The following is a 23,269-nucleotide window of genomic DNA, read 5'->3' on the forward strand; positions in this document are numbered from 1 at the left end:
TCATCACCATTATCATTAAACACAGGCATCAACACATTGATCACAATATTCACCAGTCATCACCAGTCAACATTACCAGCACCAATTCAATTTGACCATTACCATGATAAATATAATCTCCACCACACATTACCATCATCACTATCACCACCATCACCACCACCACCATCACCGCTATCATCGCCATCACCATCAGCATCATCACCACCACCATCACCATCATCATCCTCGCCATCATCTTCACCACCACCACCATCATCACCATTACCATCATCTTCACCATCACCATCAATAAAGTCACCACCATCCTCATCATAACCATCACCATCACAACTATCACCATCATTAAAATCACTAATCGCTATGACTACCTTCATCACATTTATGTTCATTGAAGCATGCATAACTAGAGCATGCTGTATCAAGAAAAGTACTTTTTTTCTGTAATATAATCATTCCTCATCCCATGCCATTCACGCTTAACCCAAGAAATCTACCTCCAGAAAATAAAGAAAACAATCGTTTCAAATTGTTTTACATTTTATTCAAAAACTTGCTTTAGACTATATACAGGTATTTTTCAAAAAGTACATTTTTTGGCCATCATCGAATCATACTCACTTGAATTCATCTTTTTTATTCATCCTCTTCAAATAAAAGTACTAAATCTATAGAGCTGCGTAACTGAACTGCCAAATTATCAAGAGGCAGAAAAAGTGTACCCTTTTTTATTCTGAAACAAAATACTCGTATCCACCTTCTACATATATCCACAGGCCCATTTCAAGAAGCAGGCCATGAAGGTACGCACAACTTTACGAAAGACTTGAATAGGAAATGCTAAACTGAGTAACAGAATCTATTCCCGAAACTGTGACATAGTAAATAAAATTTTATTGTGCAAAGATTGTAATTTTCCCCAAAATGTGTAATAGAGGACTCTTGATTAGCATCTGCATATTCCAACTTTAGATGAAATAAAAGACGACCCCAGAAATCAATCTGACTGCCATGTTGCAGTAATTTGTAAAGTTATGCATAACTTTATGTACAGTTTTATGAAACAAAGGAGAGGTAGAGAACTTATCAAGAATACACCAAAAACTTTTGAATACTTTGGTGTCTCCTCAAATCATATTTCCTTTGAACTTCTCTCAATCTTTCAGTCTTTCATAGTGAGATATCACTTTGTACATTCAAAGGTAAATTGCCAATTAGTCTACTGCCAACTTAACCACTCACCACATGGTCTACTTTCATTTAGTCTAATGCCATTCCGTCCATGAACATTTCGTCTAACAACCATTTGATCCAATCATCACTTCGTCTAACATAACAAGCATTTGGTCCAATAACCATTTGGTCCGATCATCACTCCGTCTAATCACCATTTCCTCTCATAGCAAGTTGGTCTAATACCCATATCATTTTCATTCATTTTCCATAATTAACACTTGGTCCAATTAGACCAAATGGTATGGACTAAATGGCTATTGGACCAACTGGTTATTAGATGGAATGGCATTAGACTAAATGAAAGTATATCATGTGGTGAGTGGACGAATTTCATTGAAAAAACAAAGAAAGACATAAGAAATTGCAAAAATTGATCTGATGTCACAATTTTTTTCATATAACCTTGCTGAGAACACCACAAAGAGTTTCTATGCCAAAAATTAGAACATTTGGAGCTTTATTTAGGGAGTTAGAGGAAAAAGTATGATTTCACATACTAATTACGCATAAATTAGCATAATTACTTAATAACAATTCGCATGAAATAAATTACTATACAATTTTGTAGATTATATCCCAGACTACCTGGGTGCCAATTTTCGGCGCGATCGCATGGTCGACGGCCGAGATCTTAAGGGGGGCCTGGGAGGCCCCCCCCCCCCCCCGGCCATATGAACTCCCAAAATACCCCGGCCTAGATAGGGTTAACACTTGGTCCAATTAGACCAAATGGTATATGGACTAAATGGCTATTGGACCAACTCGTTATTAGACGATATGGTGAGTGGACGAAATGCAAATAAACCATGTGGATCGTAGACGAACTGATGGTTCACCAAATGACAGTAGACGAGTTGGCAATTGTATTAACTGGCGTTAGACGAATAGTAAACAAACCCTTTCAAAAAAAAAAATTTCAAAAAGGAAAGAAATGCCTCGAGACTCCACCTTGAATAATTTTGGAATGAACAAGGACAGGAATAGCCACTGTGAATACTCTTTGGCACATGAACAATAGATTTCAAGTGTCCCAATCTCCTTTCGCACGTTATACCACGCTATACAATTAAAATAGATTTTAAATACATGATGCAACAAAGAAAGTGGGCCAATATCCTGAAAAACTTTGGTTGTGTACTACGGATGCTACATAATGTAAGAAAATAAGCTAGAGAATAAACCCTTTTTTGTACACAAAAAGGCATTTCTACGGTTGAAAATAAATTGAAAAATAGATTTACATTCATCTGAACAGTTTAACCTCTTTTCATGAGGATTTTGAAACAAGGATAAAGTCACTCAGTAACAAGTTCTACCAATCACCCAAAGTGGACTCGAGCTTTATGACCAGGGGCTCATTGCATAAAAGTTACCGTTATGGTAACTTTGCCAGCCAATGGTATCCTTTCATGGAATCCTTGATTTTGATTGGCTGTCGAGCATCGCTACCATGGTAGATACCATTGGAGAGCAATGTTACCATAATGGTAATTTTTATGCAACCGGGCCCAATGGGGTGTTTCACAAAGAGTTTAAGTGTGACTTAGAGTCATGGTTAAATGCAGACGTGCTCATGATATGCGACACGCAAGAGAGACCCCTCAAAGAACTCTGAAAGACTGATGGATATTTCTTGTCTTACTGGTCTTAGAGTAGTCTTACAGAGATCTTTCAATGGTCTTTCAGAGATCTTTTATGCAACAAGTGATCTTTCAGAATTCTTTCCATGGACTTTGCCTGGTCTTTCAATGGTCTTTCAATGATCTTTCAATGATCTCTCAGGAGTCTTACAGTGATCTCCGCAAAAATCTTGAAAGACTGCCGAAAGATCATTGAAAGACTATTAAGACCTTTGAAAGTTCATCGAAAGACTGCTGAAAGACCGCTGAAAGACCATTTTCTTGTAAGACCGTTGTAAGACTGTTTTGAACCGTTTCAAAAAGTTTTGGAGCCCATAAAGACCACGAAGACCGCTGAAAGATTGGTCAGGACTCGTGTAAGACCTCAAAGACCATTGTAGGTTCATTGAGAGACCTCTGTAAGATCGACCAAAATTCATGGTCTTTGAAAGGTCTTTCAGCGGTCTTGCTCTCTGTGGGATGGCCCCTTTAATAATCGCAATACCGCGCATCCTCTTAGCACGATTTGACCAATGCGTCGATGCCTTCTATACCGCATGCAACTAAAATTTAACTCGGACTCTACTTCACGCTTAAATCTTTGTGAAACACCCCCAGTAGCAATCATGTAATGAACTGTACATTCACCATAATGATCACCATCAGGATTTCCCCCACCACATCACATGGTAAAGTCACACATCACATCACATGGCTCAAGAATGCACAGAGGCGGCCAAGGGATGTCAGTGGTAGGACAATATGACTGGCCGAGCCCAAAATAATGTGAATGGTGATTCTGGTTTATGAATGAGGGTACATTGAAGGATCTCAATTAATCATTGTTATTTTGTGATCAATTGCAAACATCTGTTTTACAGAGATCAGAGGACAGTGAAAGCAGGTCCTTTCACAATTTGGTGAGCATTTCACCAACATTTGTCATCAAACAAGCTGTTAAGATCTGACAGCTTGTCTCCGTTTTGGTTGGCCGAGTCGCATCACTGCTATAATACCTGTCAGATAAAACATACTTCGTTGGATAAAACGCCTATCAAGTCCTTAAATGGAACGCTCCCCTGAAGCAATACCTCCCTGAATCTTCCAAATGCAAGGTAGTGGGTGACCTGCCTCTCTGGCACAGTTTGTAGAAAAATAAAAGAATGTTTTCTCAGCTGTCATCCTCTGCCTTCTCCTTCTTTTTCTTTTTCTTCTTCTTCTTTTCCGATGATGGGGTCTGCAATGCACAAAATAAAGAGAGAATTTTTTTTTTATATTTGAAAATTTTAGAGTTACAAAAATCTAAGAATCCAACATTATTTTTATATCCGTCACCTCTCCGTATCCATACTTGCAACACAGGGAAGGGCTCTCTGTACATCTCAATAATTTTGATTTGGGTAAGTAAAGCCTGCCTCACACTATATGATCCAACTAAGACTCTTTTTTTTTTACAAATCGCATTTTGTATTATATAAATATTTAGGTCAAATAAAGTAAAATGATTTAACTAGTAGTTCAAAATAATGCTGGGAATACTGAAATATAAATTCTCATTTACAGCAAGCATTGTGGTCAGAATTAAATCCAATCGGCTTCAGATAGCACCTCATTGCTAAGATGTCACTTTGATTTGGATTTAATTTGATTTTTATAACTACAGGGACACTTAGCAACAGAGAGGCATTTTGATGTCAATATTCCAACCGTTCACTCTGATCGTTATGATTATACAGATTTTGTCCATTATCGCATAGCGAATGGATCGTGTGGTACGCGCCAGGCTTTGGACTGCAGAGGAATTGGGAGGGTTTGTCAGGCTGTTAAGTTCACAAACTCACTTGGACCAGGGAAATATTGAACCACAGTCTTACCTCAACTACTGTTTCCTGTGATTCCTCCTCTTCTGCCTGTTCAAGTTTGATCTTTTTCTTTTTCTTCTTCTCTGATTTTGGTGTCTGCACAGAGATAAAAAGAAAAGCAAGTTTGTTAAAGAGTACATTTTGTTACAACAGTCTCTCAAATAAGACACAAATGCCACAATTACCAGTGATTTATTTCAAATGAATCGCAATCAATCATGATATGTTATTTGAAAGATGGCAAAGAAAGTGCATCAATGAAGGCTGTAAGATGCGAAAGCCTACAGGTAGTATGCCTAGCAATAGTCTTGAAACTCTTGTTGGAATGCTCCCCAGAGAGTGGAGAAAGTATAGATTGTGTGCAGATTGTGTGCTAGTATGCCTAGCAATGGAGTCTTGAAACTCTTGGTGGAATGCTCCCCAGGGAGTGGAGAAAGTACATAGATTGTGTGCAGACCACGGTTTTAACAATTACAATGTGAAGCACTTATACACAATATTATTAAGTGCTTTAACTGAAACTATTATTTATTCTTAATTTTCTTTAGGTTCTATATCGAAGTTACGTAAGAATGAATTAAAATGAGGTTGGAATTGATTATTTTACTGAATTGCCAAGAAACATACTAATGGTTAATGGTTTCAAGGGTTTCTTCCAATTTTCAACTGTTCTAATCCCAAGAAAAATAATATGAATTGCTTCTGGTTATTCTCACCTCAGCTGCTGTTTCTTCCACCATCTCCTCCTCCTCTGCCTCTGGTTCAGACTTCTTTTTCTTCTTCTTTTTCTCTGATTTAGGCGTCTGGTAAAGATATGAATGGCATATTACAAATATATGTATTAAGCTGAAAGAAAAATATGTGTTGGGAAAAGTACACAATGCTTACCTGTAACAAATGGACAATTTCTTAATGTAGATATCCATAACCATAATATTCAATTTTGAGGGAGCATTTATTCATTAATGAAGGATGCCATTTCAATTGCACAAATCATTGGGCAAACAAATGCATCATAAGGTAGATTTTGAATAGTAGATTCACAAGCCACATTTCTGAAATTGTCAATGATTTTCAAAAAATATCACAAATTTGGCAGCTCCGCCAATGAACGAAGGAAAGTTTTTTCATCTCACCTCTGCGACTGATGTTTCCATCGTCTCCTCTTCCTCTTCTACTACTTCTTCCTTCACTTTCTTGTCCTTCTTTTTCTTCTTCTTCTCTTTGACAGCGGACGCATCCCCACTGGGAGTGACTGGAGGAGCCTCGGTGCTCGAGGTACTCGATTCTCTCCTGCGCTTCTTAACGGGCGTCTCCACTGCAGGCTTCTCTTCCTCCACCGCCGACTCTTTCTTCGCACTGTCGAGGGGGAAAAAATCATTAAAAAAATATATTTATGAACTGAAAGGCAAAGTCTTTCCAATCATCAAGTGGATTTGAATAAAAGAAAATCACACATGTGGAACAGAAAATTCCTTTAACATGTATTGTTTATGACGAAAATTAGATCATAATTAAATTGAAAAGTATGTAAACAATACACTTCGTAATAAATACGTATAACTATGTTAATGGGTATCAACACCACTATGTTTCAACTGAAGCTGAATAACAATGAAAAATAATAGATTGCACCCATAAAATTTAGAGGTCATGGCCAGCCGTTGGCCATGGCGCAAGCATAATACAGTCATTACAGTGACAGTAACCCATTAAAGTGATTGGTTAACATTGGTTTGACTTTTAAAAAATCTGAGCTAGAAGGTCACACTTGTCACCTGTGTCTGTGATATGTTACAAAAATGAAGCCCAGAAAAAATCGCGTTCGAAAATAATTATTTAGTGCTTCGAAAATAATTATTTAGGTCTTCAAAAATTGAAATATAAAGTGACCGGAAACACCATCTTAATTTCATCCCATACACTTATGTGTACTATTTAGGCGTCTATAAGACGCCTATTTACAAAATCGGGGTTTGCCTTGTAGTTTTAGCTTTTCATTCTCAATAATGGTTGTTTTCAGGGTTTATTAGTTCTAATACATTTACTTGTACACATGTTTCATCTTGGTTTGATAATTTTTTAAATCGGCTGCTCACAAAGTTAAACAATACCTTTAAGCTAACCATATGTTAGCCATTCAAAACTTTACAAACAGCTTAATGAAACATCCCCCTGGTTTATTTTCTCATGCATTACTCTGAACTTTCAAGAATGATACTGACCTGTAATCTTTATAGCCTTTGACCCAATCCTTGGGAGTGTCTGCGTTTGGTTTGCCATGCTTGTCCAGCTTCCCTTGCTTGATCATCATCTTCTTCATGCTCGCCTGAAACGAAGATAATTACAAAATATATGTAAAATCCATTTGAGACAAATGGAGGGGAGAGATTAACCTGGTTAAAATAGCACAATCAAGATAATGAATTATGGTACATGTTCTACAGGCACGGTAATCAGGGTCTTTTTTCATAAAAAGTTAATGAGCTATGACAACTACCATGGTAACAGTTCTCACCAGCCTATCAAAATAAAAGTTTCCATGATATTTGCTATGATGTCAGCGTTACAACAGTAGTAAGTCTTTCTGAAATGGACCCCATATGACCACTTTTCGGAGGGACTGTTTTTCTCCACTAAAGTGCATCAATTGTCTCGGAAGGGTTAAATCGTACTTCTGTTATCACAAGAAATAGATATCTCAATGTATATAACAACCTTCGTGACTTTTGACATTGAAAACCCCAAAACTAATCAAGGGCCTGTTTCATAAAGAGTTGCAACTGTTGTAACTTTGCCATTATAGCAACTACCATGGTAACCTTGATTTTGATTGGCTGCTGAGCCCTGTTGCCATGGTAGTTGCCATAATGGCAAAAATACAACAGTTGCAAGTCCTTTATGAAATGGGCCAAGATCATTGTCACTCCTCTATACATAACTGGACCAAGTTTGAAGTTGATCCGTCGAACAGTTCTTTGCTATCGTGAGATAACCACCATTGGGTGGGCTGAGGCATAGAAATATGTTCCAAGAAAGCTTGTTACTTGGGCTCAGACATCCAAGGAAGGACATTCAAGCCATCATTAAGACTGAAAAGTCCTTATGGTGGAAACTGCGAATGATTGGAATAAAATTCATCATTGCCCAAGTAAGAAGTACAAAAATACAAATCAGTTACCAATGAGGATATCGTTAGTTGCTTCACACAAATTTTATGCAAAAATTCTGCAAATTCCTCCAACAGAATCATCAAAGAACCATTGTGAAAAGAAATGCAATGCTTGAATATGACCATCACATGACAAATAGCGAGACAGCATCAAATACGGCCAACATTAACATGCCAGAACATACCTTTGGCCCGAGGCCCCACTTTCTGGGGTACACGTCCCTCTCCATGATGACCCTCTTCAGCTTGACCACCAGGCCATGGTCAACTGTTGCCATGGTCGCTGTGGTCATCAATGCGATGCCAAGAGCAATGGCCTCTCCCTTGGTGGTCATCAGCACCACCTCCGAGTTGATCTCGATGCCGTCCTCGAAGCGGAGGACGCCGGGAAGCATGACCTTGGCACCGTAGCAGACAGAATTCACCTGAGGAGAGAAATGGGCAGTGAAAACAAAGTATAATAATCACTATCACAATATACCAGTAAATTGCGAATTGCCTCTGAGCGGCTGAGACTTATTTGAAGAGATTTGATGCCTCCATATAGAGACCAGAAAAGATTGAAAGGACATGGTGCTTTCACCGAAGGCAAGTTTATAGCCTAACTGAAGCAATAAAAACTTATGACCTATCAGTGGTGGAGCCAGGCGTGCATGAGAGGGATGCTTTAATACCCCTTTATATTTAAAATTGCCCCATGAAAATACATACTCATCTAAGTAAATAAAAGAAAATTTGCCATCTACAATTTTCAAATATTCTCTTTCTTTACCAGGTGACATTTATGATGTGACAGCGCAAACACTTATAAATTTGAGTGCAGCGGTTGAACATAACAGTAGGCAAATAAGTGCATTTAGATTGGCAAGTACAGCGCTGGATCTAAATTTGTGTCCAGGTTGGTCATTTGGGGAAGGATCCACCTCGACTGGATTTAGAGGGTGAGAATGCCCCGAGCCCCAGTGTAAGTTTATTCCTCTATAAGTCTAAGTAAACTGTGGATACAACAAATAAACCAGGCATTGTTTTCAAAAGTATATTGGGAATTATTAATCCTCTGATGGGCTGGAAAAATAGAAATTGCCAGACAATCCGAGGATGAATAATTTCCTCTATACTTTCTCAAAGCATGGTATATTATTATTATTATGACCAACTTACTGAGCTGTCTTTGAGTACTATTCTCTTGTGACCCGTAAGCAAGGCTTCCATCGGCTTGATGACTCTCCTGAGGTAACCTTCATCTTTATGGTTGTCGTGAACCCACTGGGCATCCATGACATCGTGCATCGTCACCAACCCTTCCTGAGGATACAAAAACATTGACAAGACAAGAGATGATGATATTCCGCTTTCATAAAGTGCAACTTGGGCGATACCGCAATGCTATCAATTATGTAGGTCCGACCGTCTATATGTGGAAACGTCCTGAAGTAATCTCTCTCTGTTTATACATTATATTCTTGTTTATATGAAAGGTTGTATGTATTACTATCAAATTACTATGACTTGAGCAGTTCTCAAAGTAAATAAGAATGGACAAAATAATATGAAGATTGAAAGTCCAAAATGACAGATTTGCAGACTTGAATTCAAACTTAATGAGGATGCAGTTCAAACGAGCGGAGCACTATAAAATGATCTCAGAAGTTGCAAACAGTGTACTCCCAAGTGTTACGATGACCTAATCTATCGCTTACGATGTTCACCTCTTGGGAATGTGCCATAGATATGCAAGGACATGAATTTGACAAAAAAACAGTCATGAAAAATGAAGAATGAGAGCAGTTGTCTAATGCATGTGAATAGCTACACTTATTGCTCAATAAGCATGCCCCAGGAGTTGTGTTTCAAATTTAGAGCTCCCTATAGTAACATTGGAAATAAAAATAGCCCACTAACCTTTTCTGACTGAATACCGGATCGCACTCTCCTGAGTTCTGCCATTTGACCTCCGACCCCTAACAGGAGTCCAAGATGAACGCATAGTGTCCTGATGTAAGTTCCAGCTTCACAGCTCACCCAGAAAATACCTGTCATAAGCCAAACGATGGAAAAGTAGAGTAAGCATTCATACTATGGTAAGATTTTATATAATAATAATTGGCATTTGTATGCGCTTATCAATCTACGACTGCTCAAGGCACTTCACAATTATTATTATCTGGTCACTGGATTCATAGCATTTCAAGCAGCCTGTTAGGGCGCACATTTGCTAAACCAACCACAATGACGGTTGTTTCCTACCGGTACCCAATTAGCACTTGGGTGAGAGTGGCAAAGTGTGGATTGACACATTGCCAAAGGACAATAGGCCATGGTGGGATTCGACACACGACCCTCTAATTACAAGGCGAGAGTCAGAACCGCTACACTCGGTGCTCCTTTTCATCATTGATAACTCCAGCAATTTTTTTTTTTCACTTTGTTCACAAAGATGCTTATTGCATGTATTTTCCTACGTCAAAAAGGACATCGCAAAATCTGACAAATCTGAGTGAATTTTAGGTACAAAAATCAATCACAAGTCATACAATTTATTTAAAACGTGCAATTAATTGCCATTCTGCTCCTTAAATAAAAAGTTATCTGGTTTGGTTGTAACTGATCTATCGGGAATTTTCAATTGACATCCACACTTGATCACAAATATGTTTCTCGCAACATCCCCTCAGACCTTGTAATATTATGTTTCAGAAATTCACCATCACCAGAGGATTTTTCCTGACTAATATACTCTTTGCGTATCAGATGCAAGGATTTGTAGTAGCTATTAAAAATAATAGTCAATTGAAATCACTATATTTTTCAATGAAATGCTCTAGTATTGGAGGTGAAACTGAAGAGCATATCACTCTCGGGGATTGTTTAAGCTTTCCACCTACCTAAATGTCTTTGTGGGTCGTATTCAAGGAGTTTGCTCTCGTATATCGTTCTCACTCTAAGTTGTCGTTTGACGGCCGATATTAAAGGCGGTCTCTGGAACAGTGCTCCTGTCAGTGTCTCAATAGCCTTTACAGAAATAAAATTCAAAGATTAAATTATCAATTTGAACAAAGCATATTGTGATAATAACACACACACATTCTCAATCTACAGTTCAATTGAAATGTATAAAGAAGTTTCATAATGAGAATTAAAATATTTGATACGAAACAAAAGAGGCTAACAAAATGCTTGTATCTCTGCTGTGCAAAATCTTGGTACTTTTGAATAATGACACATTCAATGGATTGTATCCCCATAAATAAGACTAGCTCCATACTCAACTAGAACTTAAGTCCACACTTCCATCAAAAGCCAGAATTCATCTTTCAAACAATATTATTGCCAAAAATATATCTACCAAATAATTAATTTAAATTTGTTTCAAACTTAAATTTCCCAACCTTTTTATTCCTTTTTTCATATCTTAGATAGTTTTTCCATGCAAGATTACAAAAATATTTAGTTCAATTCAATAACTTGAGTAAGCGGCAACAAGCATTCCATAAAAGGATAAAGTTCACCTAGGATTGACCTTAATCAAAATTGTATGAGAATAACAACCGATATATCTCACCTTGGCTAGTTTTGACTGGTTTTCAATAGCTTCATGTAACCTGACAATGCAGACATATTCCTTGCCTATGGACAGAGAGACAAGGCATATCATGTCAATACAGGTGCTTAATGATCAGGCAGAGCTGCCAAGTTGTATTTTGCATTTTCAGTATTCTTATCCCCCAAAATCAGTATTTTGACAAAAAAATCAGTATTTTTACCGTGTGAGATAAATATTTTGTATTTTTCCCCAAAAAAGTGTATTTCATAATAAAATGCTTGGCGCACTAGCCCATCACGGCGCTAAAGCTGCATGCAAGCTAAAATGTGCACTGCTCTTGCAGATGAAAAAAAAAAAAACATTGAAACTTGTGTATATCTCACCCTGGTTTTTACAAAATGATTGAAAAAAAAAAACAAGTTACCTGAAATCACATTGATCTAATAACCATATTTGTGTACGTTTTATGAAATAGAGACATATAGAGATGATTTTTCTCAATAAATTTCGATTTTGTAAAAAAAAAAAAATTAAATACAAAAATTAAATACAAAAAACGTATTTTTTAAAGAAAGAACGTACTGCCGTATTTTGGTTGCAAAAACGTACTAAATACGGAAAAATCGTACTACTTGGCAGCTCTGATCAGGGGACCTTGTCTTACAAGATGCTTTGATTGACATGACCAATCACAAATAGGGAAATTCAGAAGCACTATCGAATTTAATGCATGTGCATCCTGACCTGATTTTTGCAGTACAGATTGCACACTGGTCCAACCAACATTGCTTCTCTTGTTTACAAAGGATCTATAGTTCAAATGCCTCATCGATATGAAGAATCATGAAATCAATGATTTTCCAGTTAAGATTGATCAGATCAATCACAACTCTTGTAAGACAGTGCCCAGAAAAAGAAAACAAACCAAAATATGACATTAACATTACATCTTTTAATACAGAATACAATAAGTACATCACATTTTTTTCAGAATTTCTAATGTTTCACCATTAGACAATTTAGGGTTGCATAAACCTTTTACTTTCTATGGATGTTAATCTTCATTATAAAAGTAATGTGTAAATCCTGAAAGCTGAAAAAAAGAACTAAAATAGAGAAAAAGCAACATTTCTGATTTTCTACATACAATTCAAGATCATCCCACATATTTACATGTATACAAGAGAATACAAAATAATCAAATTGATATATCTTTTTTCCTTTCACCAAAGATAAGACGTTTCTGATAAATTTAGACAGTTGGGACGAAAATGATAATTAATCCTACCTGCACTCTGCTGTGATTTGACCAATCGTGTGGCTCGTTCTATACAGACAATGAGGCAACCGGTGACCTTGGGGTCAAGGGTCCCACTGTGACCCGTCTTCTCGACACGGAGAATCTTCTTGATCCACGACACGACCTCATGAGATGAAGGATTGGCGGGCTTGTCAAGGTTGATAAAACCACTCCTGAAAATTTTAAATGAAATTCAATAATTCATGAAAATATGATTACCTTTCAGTCAGTATAAGTGGAAAAATGTGAATAGATAAGTCAAATATCACAATCATCCAGGGGGCTCAATACTAAAAAATAGCCCTGGACAATAGCAAAAGACCCCCAAATTCCACATTTGCTGCAATGTTAAGCTTATCCAACATTGGAGAATTGGGCAATTCATTGTGAAAAGTAACCCCCGAAAATAAGTAAGTGATTTTTTTTGCCTGTGAAATTACCTTCATTAGAACAGTGAAGGAGAGATTTTTAGGGCAGGAAAGGACACCCATAGTAATAGCCTCTGTAACCTTGGACTATGCAAGACCTGATCACGACCCATCCAGAAAAGAAGTCAGGTTTTCTCTTTTGCTTGTTGTTTGCTTTTTTTTCCCCATTCAAACAACCTGAATTAGTGTTTTTACCACATAACTCTTCTTTGCCAATTTGATGAGTAATGTTGTGTAAAAATATTTAAGAATAACTCTTTTCTTTGCTCAACTTCTACCCAACTTTTACCCCAAAGTTGCTTCTCTCACTCTCATACCCATAATCCTTTTCAGGACAAAGTGAATGAGTGATACCAAAAGCTGTACGATGTACACAATCATCCATGGAGCTAGAGACATTTTCTGAAGCGCAAACCAACCTTTTTCAATGATAGGTTACTGTAGGAAGATCTTAAAAACTCGTTAGCAAGTCATTCCTTAAAAAAGTCCAAGATAGCATACTCACGAGACATAATCCTTGATTTCCCTTTTGAGGGGTGAGCAACCATTGGGTAATGGTGTATAATGCCCCGTTCTGATGTTTAATTTATCATAGTTCTTTAGAAGCAAGGGCCAGTGGGCCGTCTCGAGTTTGGCTACGGCCGATTCCGGTTTGATCAGGAAATCTGCTTCATGCTGAATATCCTATAATAAGAGAGATGAATTTATTGACATAAGATTGATGAACAATTCATCTTCAGATGCTAAGTAATTTAAAATGATTCAAAGTTTTGTGACAACTTCAATTCTACATACAGGTGTAACTACCTGGGAAAAAAGTAAACTTCACAGTTAGTGACTCTGGCTTACTGAGTAAACTTCACAGTTTTTTACTCTGGACTACTGAGTTTGGAACAATATTTTCCATATTGACATGACTAGTGACTTCAACCTTTTTTAAACCATCAACAATAGTAATCGTATATTCAAACAAGTGGAATGCCTCTGGCCGTCTCACCTGCATCACGCGATTCAATATAGCAGCAGTGCTGATTTTGAAAACTACTATAACTCGCACAAGATGTTCAGTGATACTTGGTTACTCTTATTTCCACGTTTTATGAACTAGACCAATACACTTATAGAGATATGATGGCAATTCAACAAATACCCCCAACGTGGCCAAAGTTCTTTGACCTTACATGACCTTTGACCTTGATCATGTGACCTGAAACTCGCACAGGATGTTCAGTGATACTTGATTACTCTTATGTCCAAGTTTTATGAACTAGACCAACACACTTTCAAATTTATGGCTGTAATTCAACAAATACCCCAATTTGGCCAAAGTTCATTGACCCTAAATGACCTTTGACCTTGATCATGTGACCTGAAACTTGCACAGGATGTTCAGTAATACTTGATTACTATTATGTCCAAGTTTCATGAATCAGATCCATAAACTTTCAAAGTTATGATGGTAATTCAACAGATACCCCCAATTCGGCCAAAGTTCATTGACCCTAAATGACCTTTGACCTTGGTCATGTGACGTGAAACTCATGCAGGATGTTCAGTGATACTTGATTAACCTTATGTATAAGTTTCATGAACTAGGTCCATATATTTTCTAAGTTATGATGACATTTCAAAAACTTAACCTTAGGTTAAGATTTTGATGTTGATTCCCCCAACATGGTCTAAGTTCATTGACCCTAAATGACCTTTGACCTTGGTCATGTGACATGAAACTCAGGCAGGATGTTCAGTAATACTTGATTAACCTTATGGCCAAGTTTCATGAACTAGGTCCGTATACTTTCTAAGTTATGCTGTCATTTCAAAAACTTAACCTCAGGTTAAGATTTGGTGTTGACGCCGCCGCCGCCGTCGCCGTCAGAAAAGCGGCGCCTATAGTCTCACTCTGCTATGCAGGTGAGACAAAAAGTAAAAAATTATCAATTAAATCAAATTATATAAATTCAAGTACAGAGTATATTCAAAAAAGTAAAAATTATCAATTAAATCAAATTATATAAATTCAAGAGCAGAGTGCCAGTTTGACTGCATGTATTATAAAAAAAAAAAATTTTAATAATGATAATAATCTTGGAGGTGCACCCTACATACCACAATGTCAAAATTTCTTCTCATCAAACAATATTAATTACCATTTTCAACTCCATGAAATTTGAGTTTAAATTTATCACTTTCTCTTCATAATAGATGTTTCATCATCCACTCACTTTACCCAAGGTACATTCAGTATTGATGAATTTAGTTTCATTTTTAATTTAATAGGTAAATGTAATTGATGCAACAGTCAAAGTCTAAATTGTATTTCACTCAATTATAAAAAAAAAGTCTGAATCATATTTGTTACAATGATCAGAAGTTGTCAAATTCTTGTGGGATTTTTAGAGAAAGGAAGGGTTGGGGAAAACAGGTAGCGTAATAAAAATGTCTTACCCCAAGTGATTTGGACTCCTTGCTCTTTTTACTCTTCTTGCTTGATCCTTATTAAAGAGAAAAAGAAAATTTTTACAAAATCTGTTTAAACAATACACAAACAATCACAGCACAAATTTGGTGGATAGTTCACCTCATGATTTATGTTGACACGAAACCAGTGCGTACTTAGTTCATGAGAGACTTTCTCTAACATTCAACCTTTCCCATTTTTATTAGCAGAAGCACTAACCCTTCTCAAATGAAGATGTTGCATGGCATTAGCTTTCCCAATATATTTCTGTAGAATAAGGCCTATACCAATGCCCGAAGATCAAAAACAGCTCAAAATATTCCTGCTTTAAGTTTTATACTTCATCAAACTCCCGCGTCTCGAATGGACTTTGTTTTCTCCAATTACAATATGAACTGCAGTTAGCCATGTTAGCAATTGAAATTAATGCAAACATTAGGCTTCAATTTACAATCGCACAAGAAAGAAATTGTCAAATCTTGATGATTTTCAAACGATACTTCAGCGATCGGATCACGAGCCAAGACAATTGCAAGTGCGGAAAACGAGGCTGGATATCATTATTTATCACTATCGATACTTTGAATATTTTTTCGGCCAAATTATTTTTTTGGCCACGTGACCATGAAGTGATCTGCGCGATGAACTAATCAGCGGTCTCCGAATCGCTGCCGTGAGCTGTGCGGAGCTTGGCTGTTTGTGCCACACAGAGTCAATGGGAAATATTTCGATGTGTTTCTTTCAAAATCAGGATAAACTGTCGGTTTTTTTAAACAAGCAAAATTTCAGTGATTTTTTCTATTGAAAATGAATGTGAAAAATCATGAACTTTTCATTAAAATATAAGCATTTCTTATTCCAAACATTTTCAGTTTTTCTCAGTAATATTTCAAACAGAGATTACAGGTTTGTAAAACATACATGAACATGATTCCACTGACCAGAATATACTCTTTCACATCCAAACTTTTAACAAAATATAATCACGAACTGTCAAATTTGTGTTGAAAAAGGGGACAAAACATGGACCATTTTGGGCTCATCATTCAGCACAAACTTGGACAAATCTTACTAATTACTAGTCAGTAGAGGCGCACGGCCAATATGGGAGACTCTCTCCAATAGGGGAGACAATCTCCCACATTGGAGACTTGCTTTGCAAAAGGACAAAAGAAACAACACCAACAAAAGCATGATTTTTTCAACCCAAAATTTTGTCTCACTGAGGTCAGAAGCCCATTTGTTTTGTGTGTGATTGACAACAAAAATCCTTATCAAAACAAAAGTAGACGGTGAATTTTCAAAGTAGACGGTGAAAAGGGGTAATTTTTTATGAGGAATCTGCTTAGGCCTATCACATTTTTATTTGCCGCCAAGTTAATCCTTTTGCAGCAAATGTAAACAAAGGAAATTGGACTCCAAAACTGGAGACTGTCTCTGAAATCTGGAAATTGGATACCCAAATTCTTTACAAAAGTCTCTGATATTGGAGATAATCTCCCACATTGGAGACAGTCTCCAAATAATATTGGCCGTGCACCTCTACACAGCGAACAATTGTGTACAACGGATAGCGGAGCGTGAACGTAGCGGTCGTGTACATTTTTGCTTATTACATGACGTCATCCAGCCACTGCCGAGAGCCAATTTATGAATGAAAATATAGTAAGCATGCGCAGTGCAAGCCTTCCATTTCCCCACACAGTATTCCACCAAAACAAGTGTGCAATTCTCTATCACCTCCTAGCAAAATCGGCCTAGAATTTCACTTTCCTATATTTTATATGAATTATGAAAGGTATTTTCGGAGGATCTATTTTCTCACCCATACCACACAGGTAAGTGAATTTCGATTACTTCTTGCTTTTCCGTCAAAATCTTACGAATTAGCGTCTGTATGTCATTGTGTTCATTGGAATTTGTAGAGTCTATCGCAACGTACTCAAAGTCAATTGGCTTCCGGGTTTCGGAGCGTCGCGTGAATATGCATGAAATTGCAGAGTTTCGATAATTTTCGATCGATACCGGAGTGATCCGATCACGGACCAAGTCCATTTTCCGTGTACACAACGTGACCGGATATCGTTATCGCTATCGATACTTCGGCACACAGTCCGAAGGAATTATTTTTGGGACCAAGTGGTCATGACGTGGTCTGCGCGATTGACCAATCAGCGGTCTTCGAATCGCTGTGCGGAGACGATCTATCCGTTGTACACAGTCTATGGACAATTGTTCGTTGTGCTCTACTGCTAAAAAGTGCTAGTGACTATTTTTTAATTGGTAAAAAGAAACCTAAATTGGCAAAAAAATGACAAAATTAACTTAAAATAGTTAAATGGAGGTGTGGGGCTGGCAAGAAATTCAGAAAATTAATGTGCTTTCAGCATGTTCAGTATTGTATCACCATGCAATTGTGCCCGCAATTGTTAATCAACAGCATTATACCAAACAGTCCACCAGTTTATGCAGTCCCCGCCCGCTCCGCTGGCCCATCCAAATTGAGCCATGCAGCGCAGCGGGTACTCACGAAGCCACGTGCGCGTGGTCGACCGTTTTTCACGTCCACGTTGATCACCAAAACCCACTCGCAACAATTTATACAACATACTTCAACAACAGAACTCATACACAATTCATGATAATGTTGAATCACATCAAACAACTATAGTAATTCGTATATCATACAATGAATAACAATTTAAGGCATTTTTAATTGAATATTCACCTGCACTCCCATCCATGTTTACCCTCTAGTGCACTTCAACGGAGAGGGCGTGATCATCGAATTGAAGCTGCGGGCTAGAAATATCGGTGATGAAAGAATACATGGTAGTTTCTATTTTATTTTATTTCCTTTTCTTTTCCTTGTTTTTTTTTGGGGGGTAATTTGATAGCAGATTCTTTTATGAATGATATACTTTAATTCCTCGTGAAAATTATTACCTTATTTCTCTAAATCTATATTCATAATCTTCTATGATTTGTGTAATGTATTATCACTCAACCTTTTTACGGTATATAAATTGCCAATTCGTCTATTGCAACACAATCGTCCACTCATCACATGGTCTAACTTCATTTAGTCTACTCTAATGCCATTCTGTCCATCAACATTTCTCCTATAACAACCATTCGGTCCAAAAAACATTTGGTCCAATCATCACTAGATCGTCTGACCATTTCGTTTAACCATTTGGTCTAAAATCCATTTAATTTTCTTTCATTTCGTGCAATTAACATCGTTATATATTCCAATTAGACAAAATGGTATATGGACTATTATTTTGGCTATTGGACCCAGTGGCGGACCGTGACCCGGAGGAGACAAAGCATTGGAGGGGCACAACATTGTTCACAAACAATACAGTGCCCCTCCAATGCTTAGTCTCCTCCGGGTCACGGTCCACTACTGATTGGACCAATTGGTTATTAGACGAAATGGTGAGTGAACAAAATGGCAATTAGACCAATGCAGATAGTGGACGAACTGATGGTAGACCAAATGATAGCTAGTAGACGAGTTGGTATATTTATGGACGATTTGGCATTAGACCAAGTGATAATACACCTTTTTTACCCCCTTCCCCCCACAACTCCTCACGGCATGCATACCGTTACGCAGTGGAGTAACTACGCGGGGGCACGTGCACCCCCCCCCCCCCCAAGCTGGCCAAAAAAGGAGAAAAGGAGGGAGAAAGAAAGAGAAACGTAGTGGGGGAGAAGAAATTATTGTATATTATACTATATTATATTATATTATATTATATTATATTATATTATATTATATTATATTATATTATATTATATTATATTATATTATATTATATTATATTATATTATATTATATTATATTATATTATATTATAGTATAGTATAGTATAGTATAGTATAGTATAGTATAGTATACAAATATACTTTGCCTTGAGAGTTTCTGGTTAAAACTATGGGCAAGAGGTGACTCCAGAATAGTACTATTCACTGAGGGGCGCAGCCCCGAAGTGAATGGTACTATTGGAGGCACCGAGGCCCATAGTTTTAACCAGAAACTCGAAATTATGGCAGAGTATATTTGTTTTATATTTTGGATTAAAAATTTTAAACAAAAGGAAAAAACAGAATAATGGCTTACCTTTTATCCTCTCTTGTCACTCTGATGGTCTTGTGCTCTTTTCTTAAATAATATCAAATTTTAATGAAATCCAAGTTTTAATAGTCAATGAAAATGTCTGAAAAAGTCAAAGCATAAACTGTAGTCTAAACATTAAAAAACGTAGTCGCCACGTCGCGAGAGTCGCCCATGGTAAGCACTCGAGCTCTCGTATACCCCGCTGAATGTTGGTGATTTTGATATCACGCGCATCAGGCGTATGGCGCCGTGACGTCATTTCCCCAAATAGTTTTACTATTTGGGGAAATTACGTCACAAAAATGACGTAATTTTCCCAAATAGTATGCCTAGCTGCCAACATTCCAAAATAGTTGAAAATACACATAATCACGTGAAGCTCTTTGAGCCAATGACCAGAGGATAAATTTTTGATCCAAAATATAATATAGTATATTATTGTATTGTATTGTATTGTATTGTATTATATTATATTATATTATATTATATTATATTATATTATATTATATTATATTATATTATATTATATTATATTATATTATATTATATTATATTATATTATATTATATTATATTCTATTCTATTCTATTCTATTCTATTCTATTCTATTCTATTATATTATATTATATTATAGTATATCATATTATATTGTATTATATTATATCATTATCATATCATATCATATTGTATTATATTATATTTATTTATATATATTATATTACTTTTTTTTCATCCTTTATGAAACATAATTATTAGAGCCTGGCCTTCCTGGTGCTCGCATTATCTGTTTAATGAGATACATAGTCCTGTTCTACTAAAACATTTCGTTTTCAAGTCAATTAATATACACCAAATATTTCCCGGCACTTACAGTTATTATTGTTTTATGTATAATCATGGGCGGAAATCTGTCCCGAAAGGTAGGGGGGACCACAGGGGCGGATCCAGCCTTCGCCAATAGGGGGGGGGGTTCAGCCATATTTTAATCCCCGATTGGCCGCTCGATGATGATTTTTGTTTGTTTCATTAAAGGGGTAGTCTTCGTGGTCACTTTTTAGCTTTATTCTTATAAATCAACATAAATATATAATATCATAATCAATATTTATATAATGCGAGCGCGAAGCGCGAGCAAATTTTTTTTTGGTTTTGTTTAGGGGGGGGGGGGTTTTATGTATTTTTTCCTAAAATTTTGAACATTCTGGGCAATGTTTGCTATCCTGAAAAAGATGTGTATGTAAATGAATAATTACTACGAACGTGAAGCGCTAGCAGAAATGAACTGATGGATAAGGTACCTGTTACAGACTGCTTGTAGTTAGCCATGAAGACGTTACATATTTCAACAATTAAATAATGCGAGTGCGAAGCGCGAGTTGAAATTTTTTGACATTTTTACCTAAGGAATGAAAATTCTAAGCACTTTTTGTAATTCAAACAGATAGGCATATAATTAAACAATTGATGCGAGCGCGAAGCGCGAGCGGAAAAAAAAATCGAGATTTAGACCTAAAAACGACACACTCTATTCATGTTTTGTAAATCATGAAAAGAATGAGTAATAGGGGATCTTCCTACATTAATAATGCGAGCACAAAGCGCGAGCAGAGTTTTTGATATTGTGATCTGAAACTGGATAACGATTTAAATATAGAACAAGTTGAGTATCTGAATAAACATGCGCGGGCGTGTTTCATATTCAGACCTAGAATCTAGGCATTCTACACATCTTTTATTATGAAAAATCAGAGCGAGCGCGAAGCGCGAGCTTAAAATATATGATATTCCAATCTGAAAAAAAAAGTTAATTTCAGCTATTTATTTCAAGCACTTTGTAGGAAAATCGTGAGGTGGATATGGATCGTACTTAATAAAGAGCTGATATTTTTCATTATTATTTGAGATTTGACATAGGACTGGGACATCCTTAGGACATGTCATATGAAAATGATGACTATCTTACTATCCCTCTTGCTAAGCGCGAGATGAAACAAAAGGGACAATTTAATCATTAAATTAATATCTTATTTATTAATGCCTAATGAGGGGGGGGGGAATCTGATGATATTATGGCCTGAAAACTGGACATTTCAAGCACTTTTGTAATTCTGAATAGAATGCATCAGTTAAAAAAAAAATTTTACCATTAATGCGAGCGCAAAATAATAGGTACTTAATAAATCGAAATTTGCGAGCGCTCAGCACGAGCAGAAAATTTCAATATTCAGACCATAAAGCTATCATTTTAACAGAGCACCTTTTAAAAATCAGTTTGTTAATCACACAAAATAATGAAAGTTCGATTTCCGAGGTGAAATGTGTAATGTATATTGACTTCCAAACTTGATATTTAAGATCCATGTTGAACAATCACCTAACAGGCAATGCGAGCGCGAAGCGCGACCGAAAATTTTATATAGTGACATGAAAGATTCTTTTTATTTTCCAAGTCTTCCCCTCATCTTATTTTATTCACTCTGGAAAATTTGACAAGCAAAAAAAAAGTTTTCACCCAAAATGTAAGGTCATTTAGTTCAAAAGACATGTATTATTTCGAATGTGAATGATGCATTTTTTTCCATCATAAAAGACCAAAAATAGTAGGGGGGACATTTGATATTGTGTCCCCCCTACTATTTTTGGTAGGGGGGACACGTCCCCCCTGTCCCCCCTGGGATTTCCGCCCATGTGTATAATAGTGACATATCATGACTATACTTGAAGTGATTCCCCCTTTTAAGGTCTATATACACATAAAAAAACATGCACAGTCTAGGCTTACGTTCGCATTAGTGGATTGGTGAGATATTCTGCTCTTCATGAATTCCTAACTGAAAACAGTCCTTAAAATGTCCCTTTTTCTGTTCTATTATCAAAAATTTTCAGCTCGCGCTTCGCGCTCGCATCATTGAAATATGTATGATCTTAGTGAATTTTAAGCCCAAAATGTCCCTCTTAAATGTTGCATATTCGTTCATACCCAAGGATGATAAAAATATAAAATCATTACCTATAACCTTTTGTGACATGGTGGTAAGGTGTTTCTGTTTATAGGGCAATTAACTTTACCTGTATCCCTACATTGGGTAAAAGTTTCAGTTTCCACATACCTGTACGCTCTATATTTTCAATAACATTGATCCACCGATATTATTCAGGACTTCAGAAAGCCTGTTTGTGAAATACGGCACAAAATAATAACAGTAGCGTAAGTATAAATATTTGAGTGGCCAGATCGATATGATGTATCAGATAAAATTATAACAAATTGCGAGCAAGCGAAGCAAGCTAGCAAAAATTTAGACATTGTTTCCCAAATAGCCGATTTTCATTGTGATATATATATATATTGTCAAAATAGGCCTACATGTCGACCTATACATGTAGGGCCTAATCTATTAAGCCATTAGTTTCACCCTTCTCTCTTTCCCCGGTCTCTTTCCTTTTCTCTTCCTTTTTTCTTGGTCGTGGAAAATTGGGGGCAAGCGCCCCAAGCCCCCCATCTGTACGCCACAGAT

General features: G+C 36.7%; 1 protein-coding gene and 1 non-coding gene across 2 annotated transcripts; both read right to left on the bottom strand.

Moving 5' to 3' along the window:
• Positions 1 to 522: 522 nt before the first annotated feature.
• LOC129279280 (H/ACA ribonucleoprotein complex subunit DKC1-like) lies at positions 523 to 19,962 on the bottom strand. Its single transcript, XM_064111058.1, has 15 exons — positions 19,755 to 19,962; positions 18,351 to 18,424; positions 15,610 to 15,656; positions 13,667 to 13,845; positions 12,722 to 12,906; positions 11,452 to 11,516; positions 10,775 to 10,901; positions 9,792 to 9,922; positions 9,051 to 9,194; positions 8,075 to 8,314; positions 6,943 to 7,046; positions 5,854 to 6,076; positions 5,434 to 5,520; positions 4,730 to 4,813; positions 523 to 4,092 (listed from the first exon to the last, which is right to left on the bottom strand). Exons 2-15 carry the CDS (start codon positions 18,364 to 18,366, stop codon positions 4,027 to 4,029), a joined length of 1,698 nt encoding a protein of 565 aa, XP_063967128.1. The 5' UTR covers positions 18,367 to 18,424; positions 19,755 to 19,962; the 3' UTR covers positions 523 to 4,026.
• Positions 7,767 to 7,866, bottom strand: LOC129279727 (small nucleolar RNA SNORD14). Its single transcript, XR_008586369.1, has one exon. It is a non-coding gene; the product is annotated as a small nucleolar RNA SNORD14 (small nucleolar RNA).
• Positions 19,963 to 23,269: the final 3,307 nt, after the last annotated feature.

Source organism: Lytechinus pictus, chromosome 16, assembly GCF_037042905.1.
Source record: "Lytechinus pictus isolate F3 Inbred chromosome 16, Lp3.0, whole genome shotgun sequence".
Lineage (NCBI taxonomy): Eukaryota > Metazoa > Echinodermata > Echinoidea > Temnopleuroida > Toxopneustidae > Lytechinus > Lytechinus pictus.

Bases quoted from the DNA above. Each gene is read 5' to 3' on its own strand.
- LOC129279280 (XM_064111058.1), bottom strand. The intron at 11,517-12,721 runs GTAGGATTAATT...CTCTGTCCATAG, and splicing joins CAAATCACAGCAGAGTGCAG to GCAAGGAATATGTCTGCATT. The intron at 4,814-5,433 runs GTGAGAATAACC...ATCTCTGTGCAG, and splicing joins TGGAAGAAACAGCAGCTGAG to ACACCAAAATCAGAGAAGAA.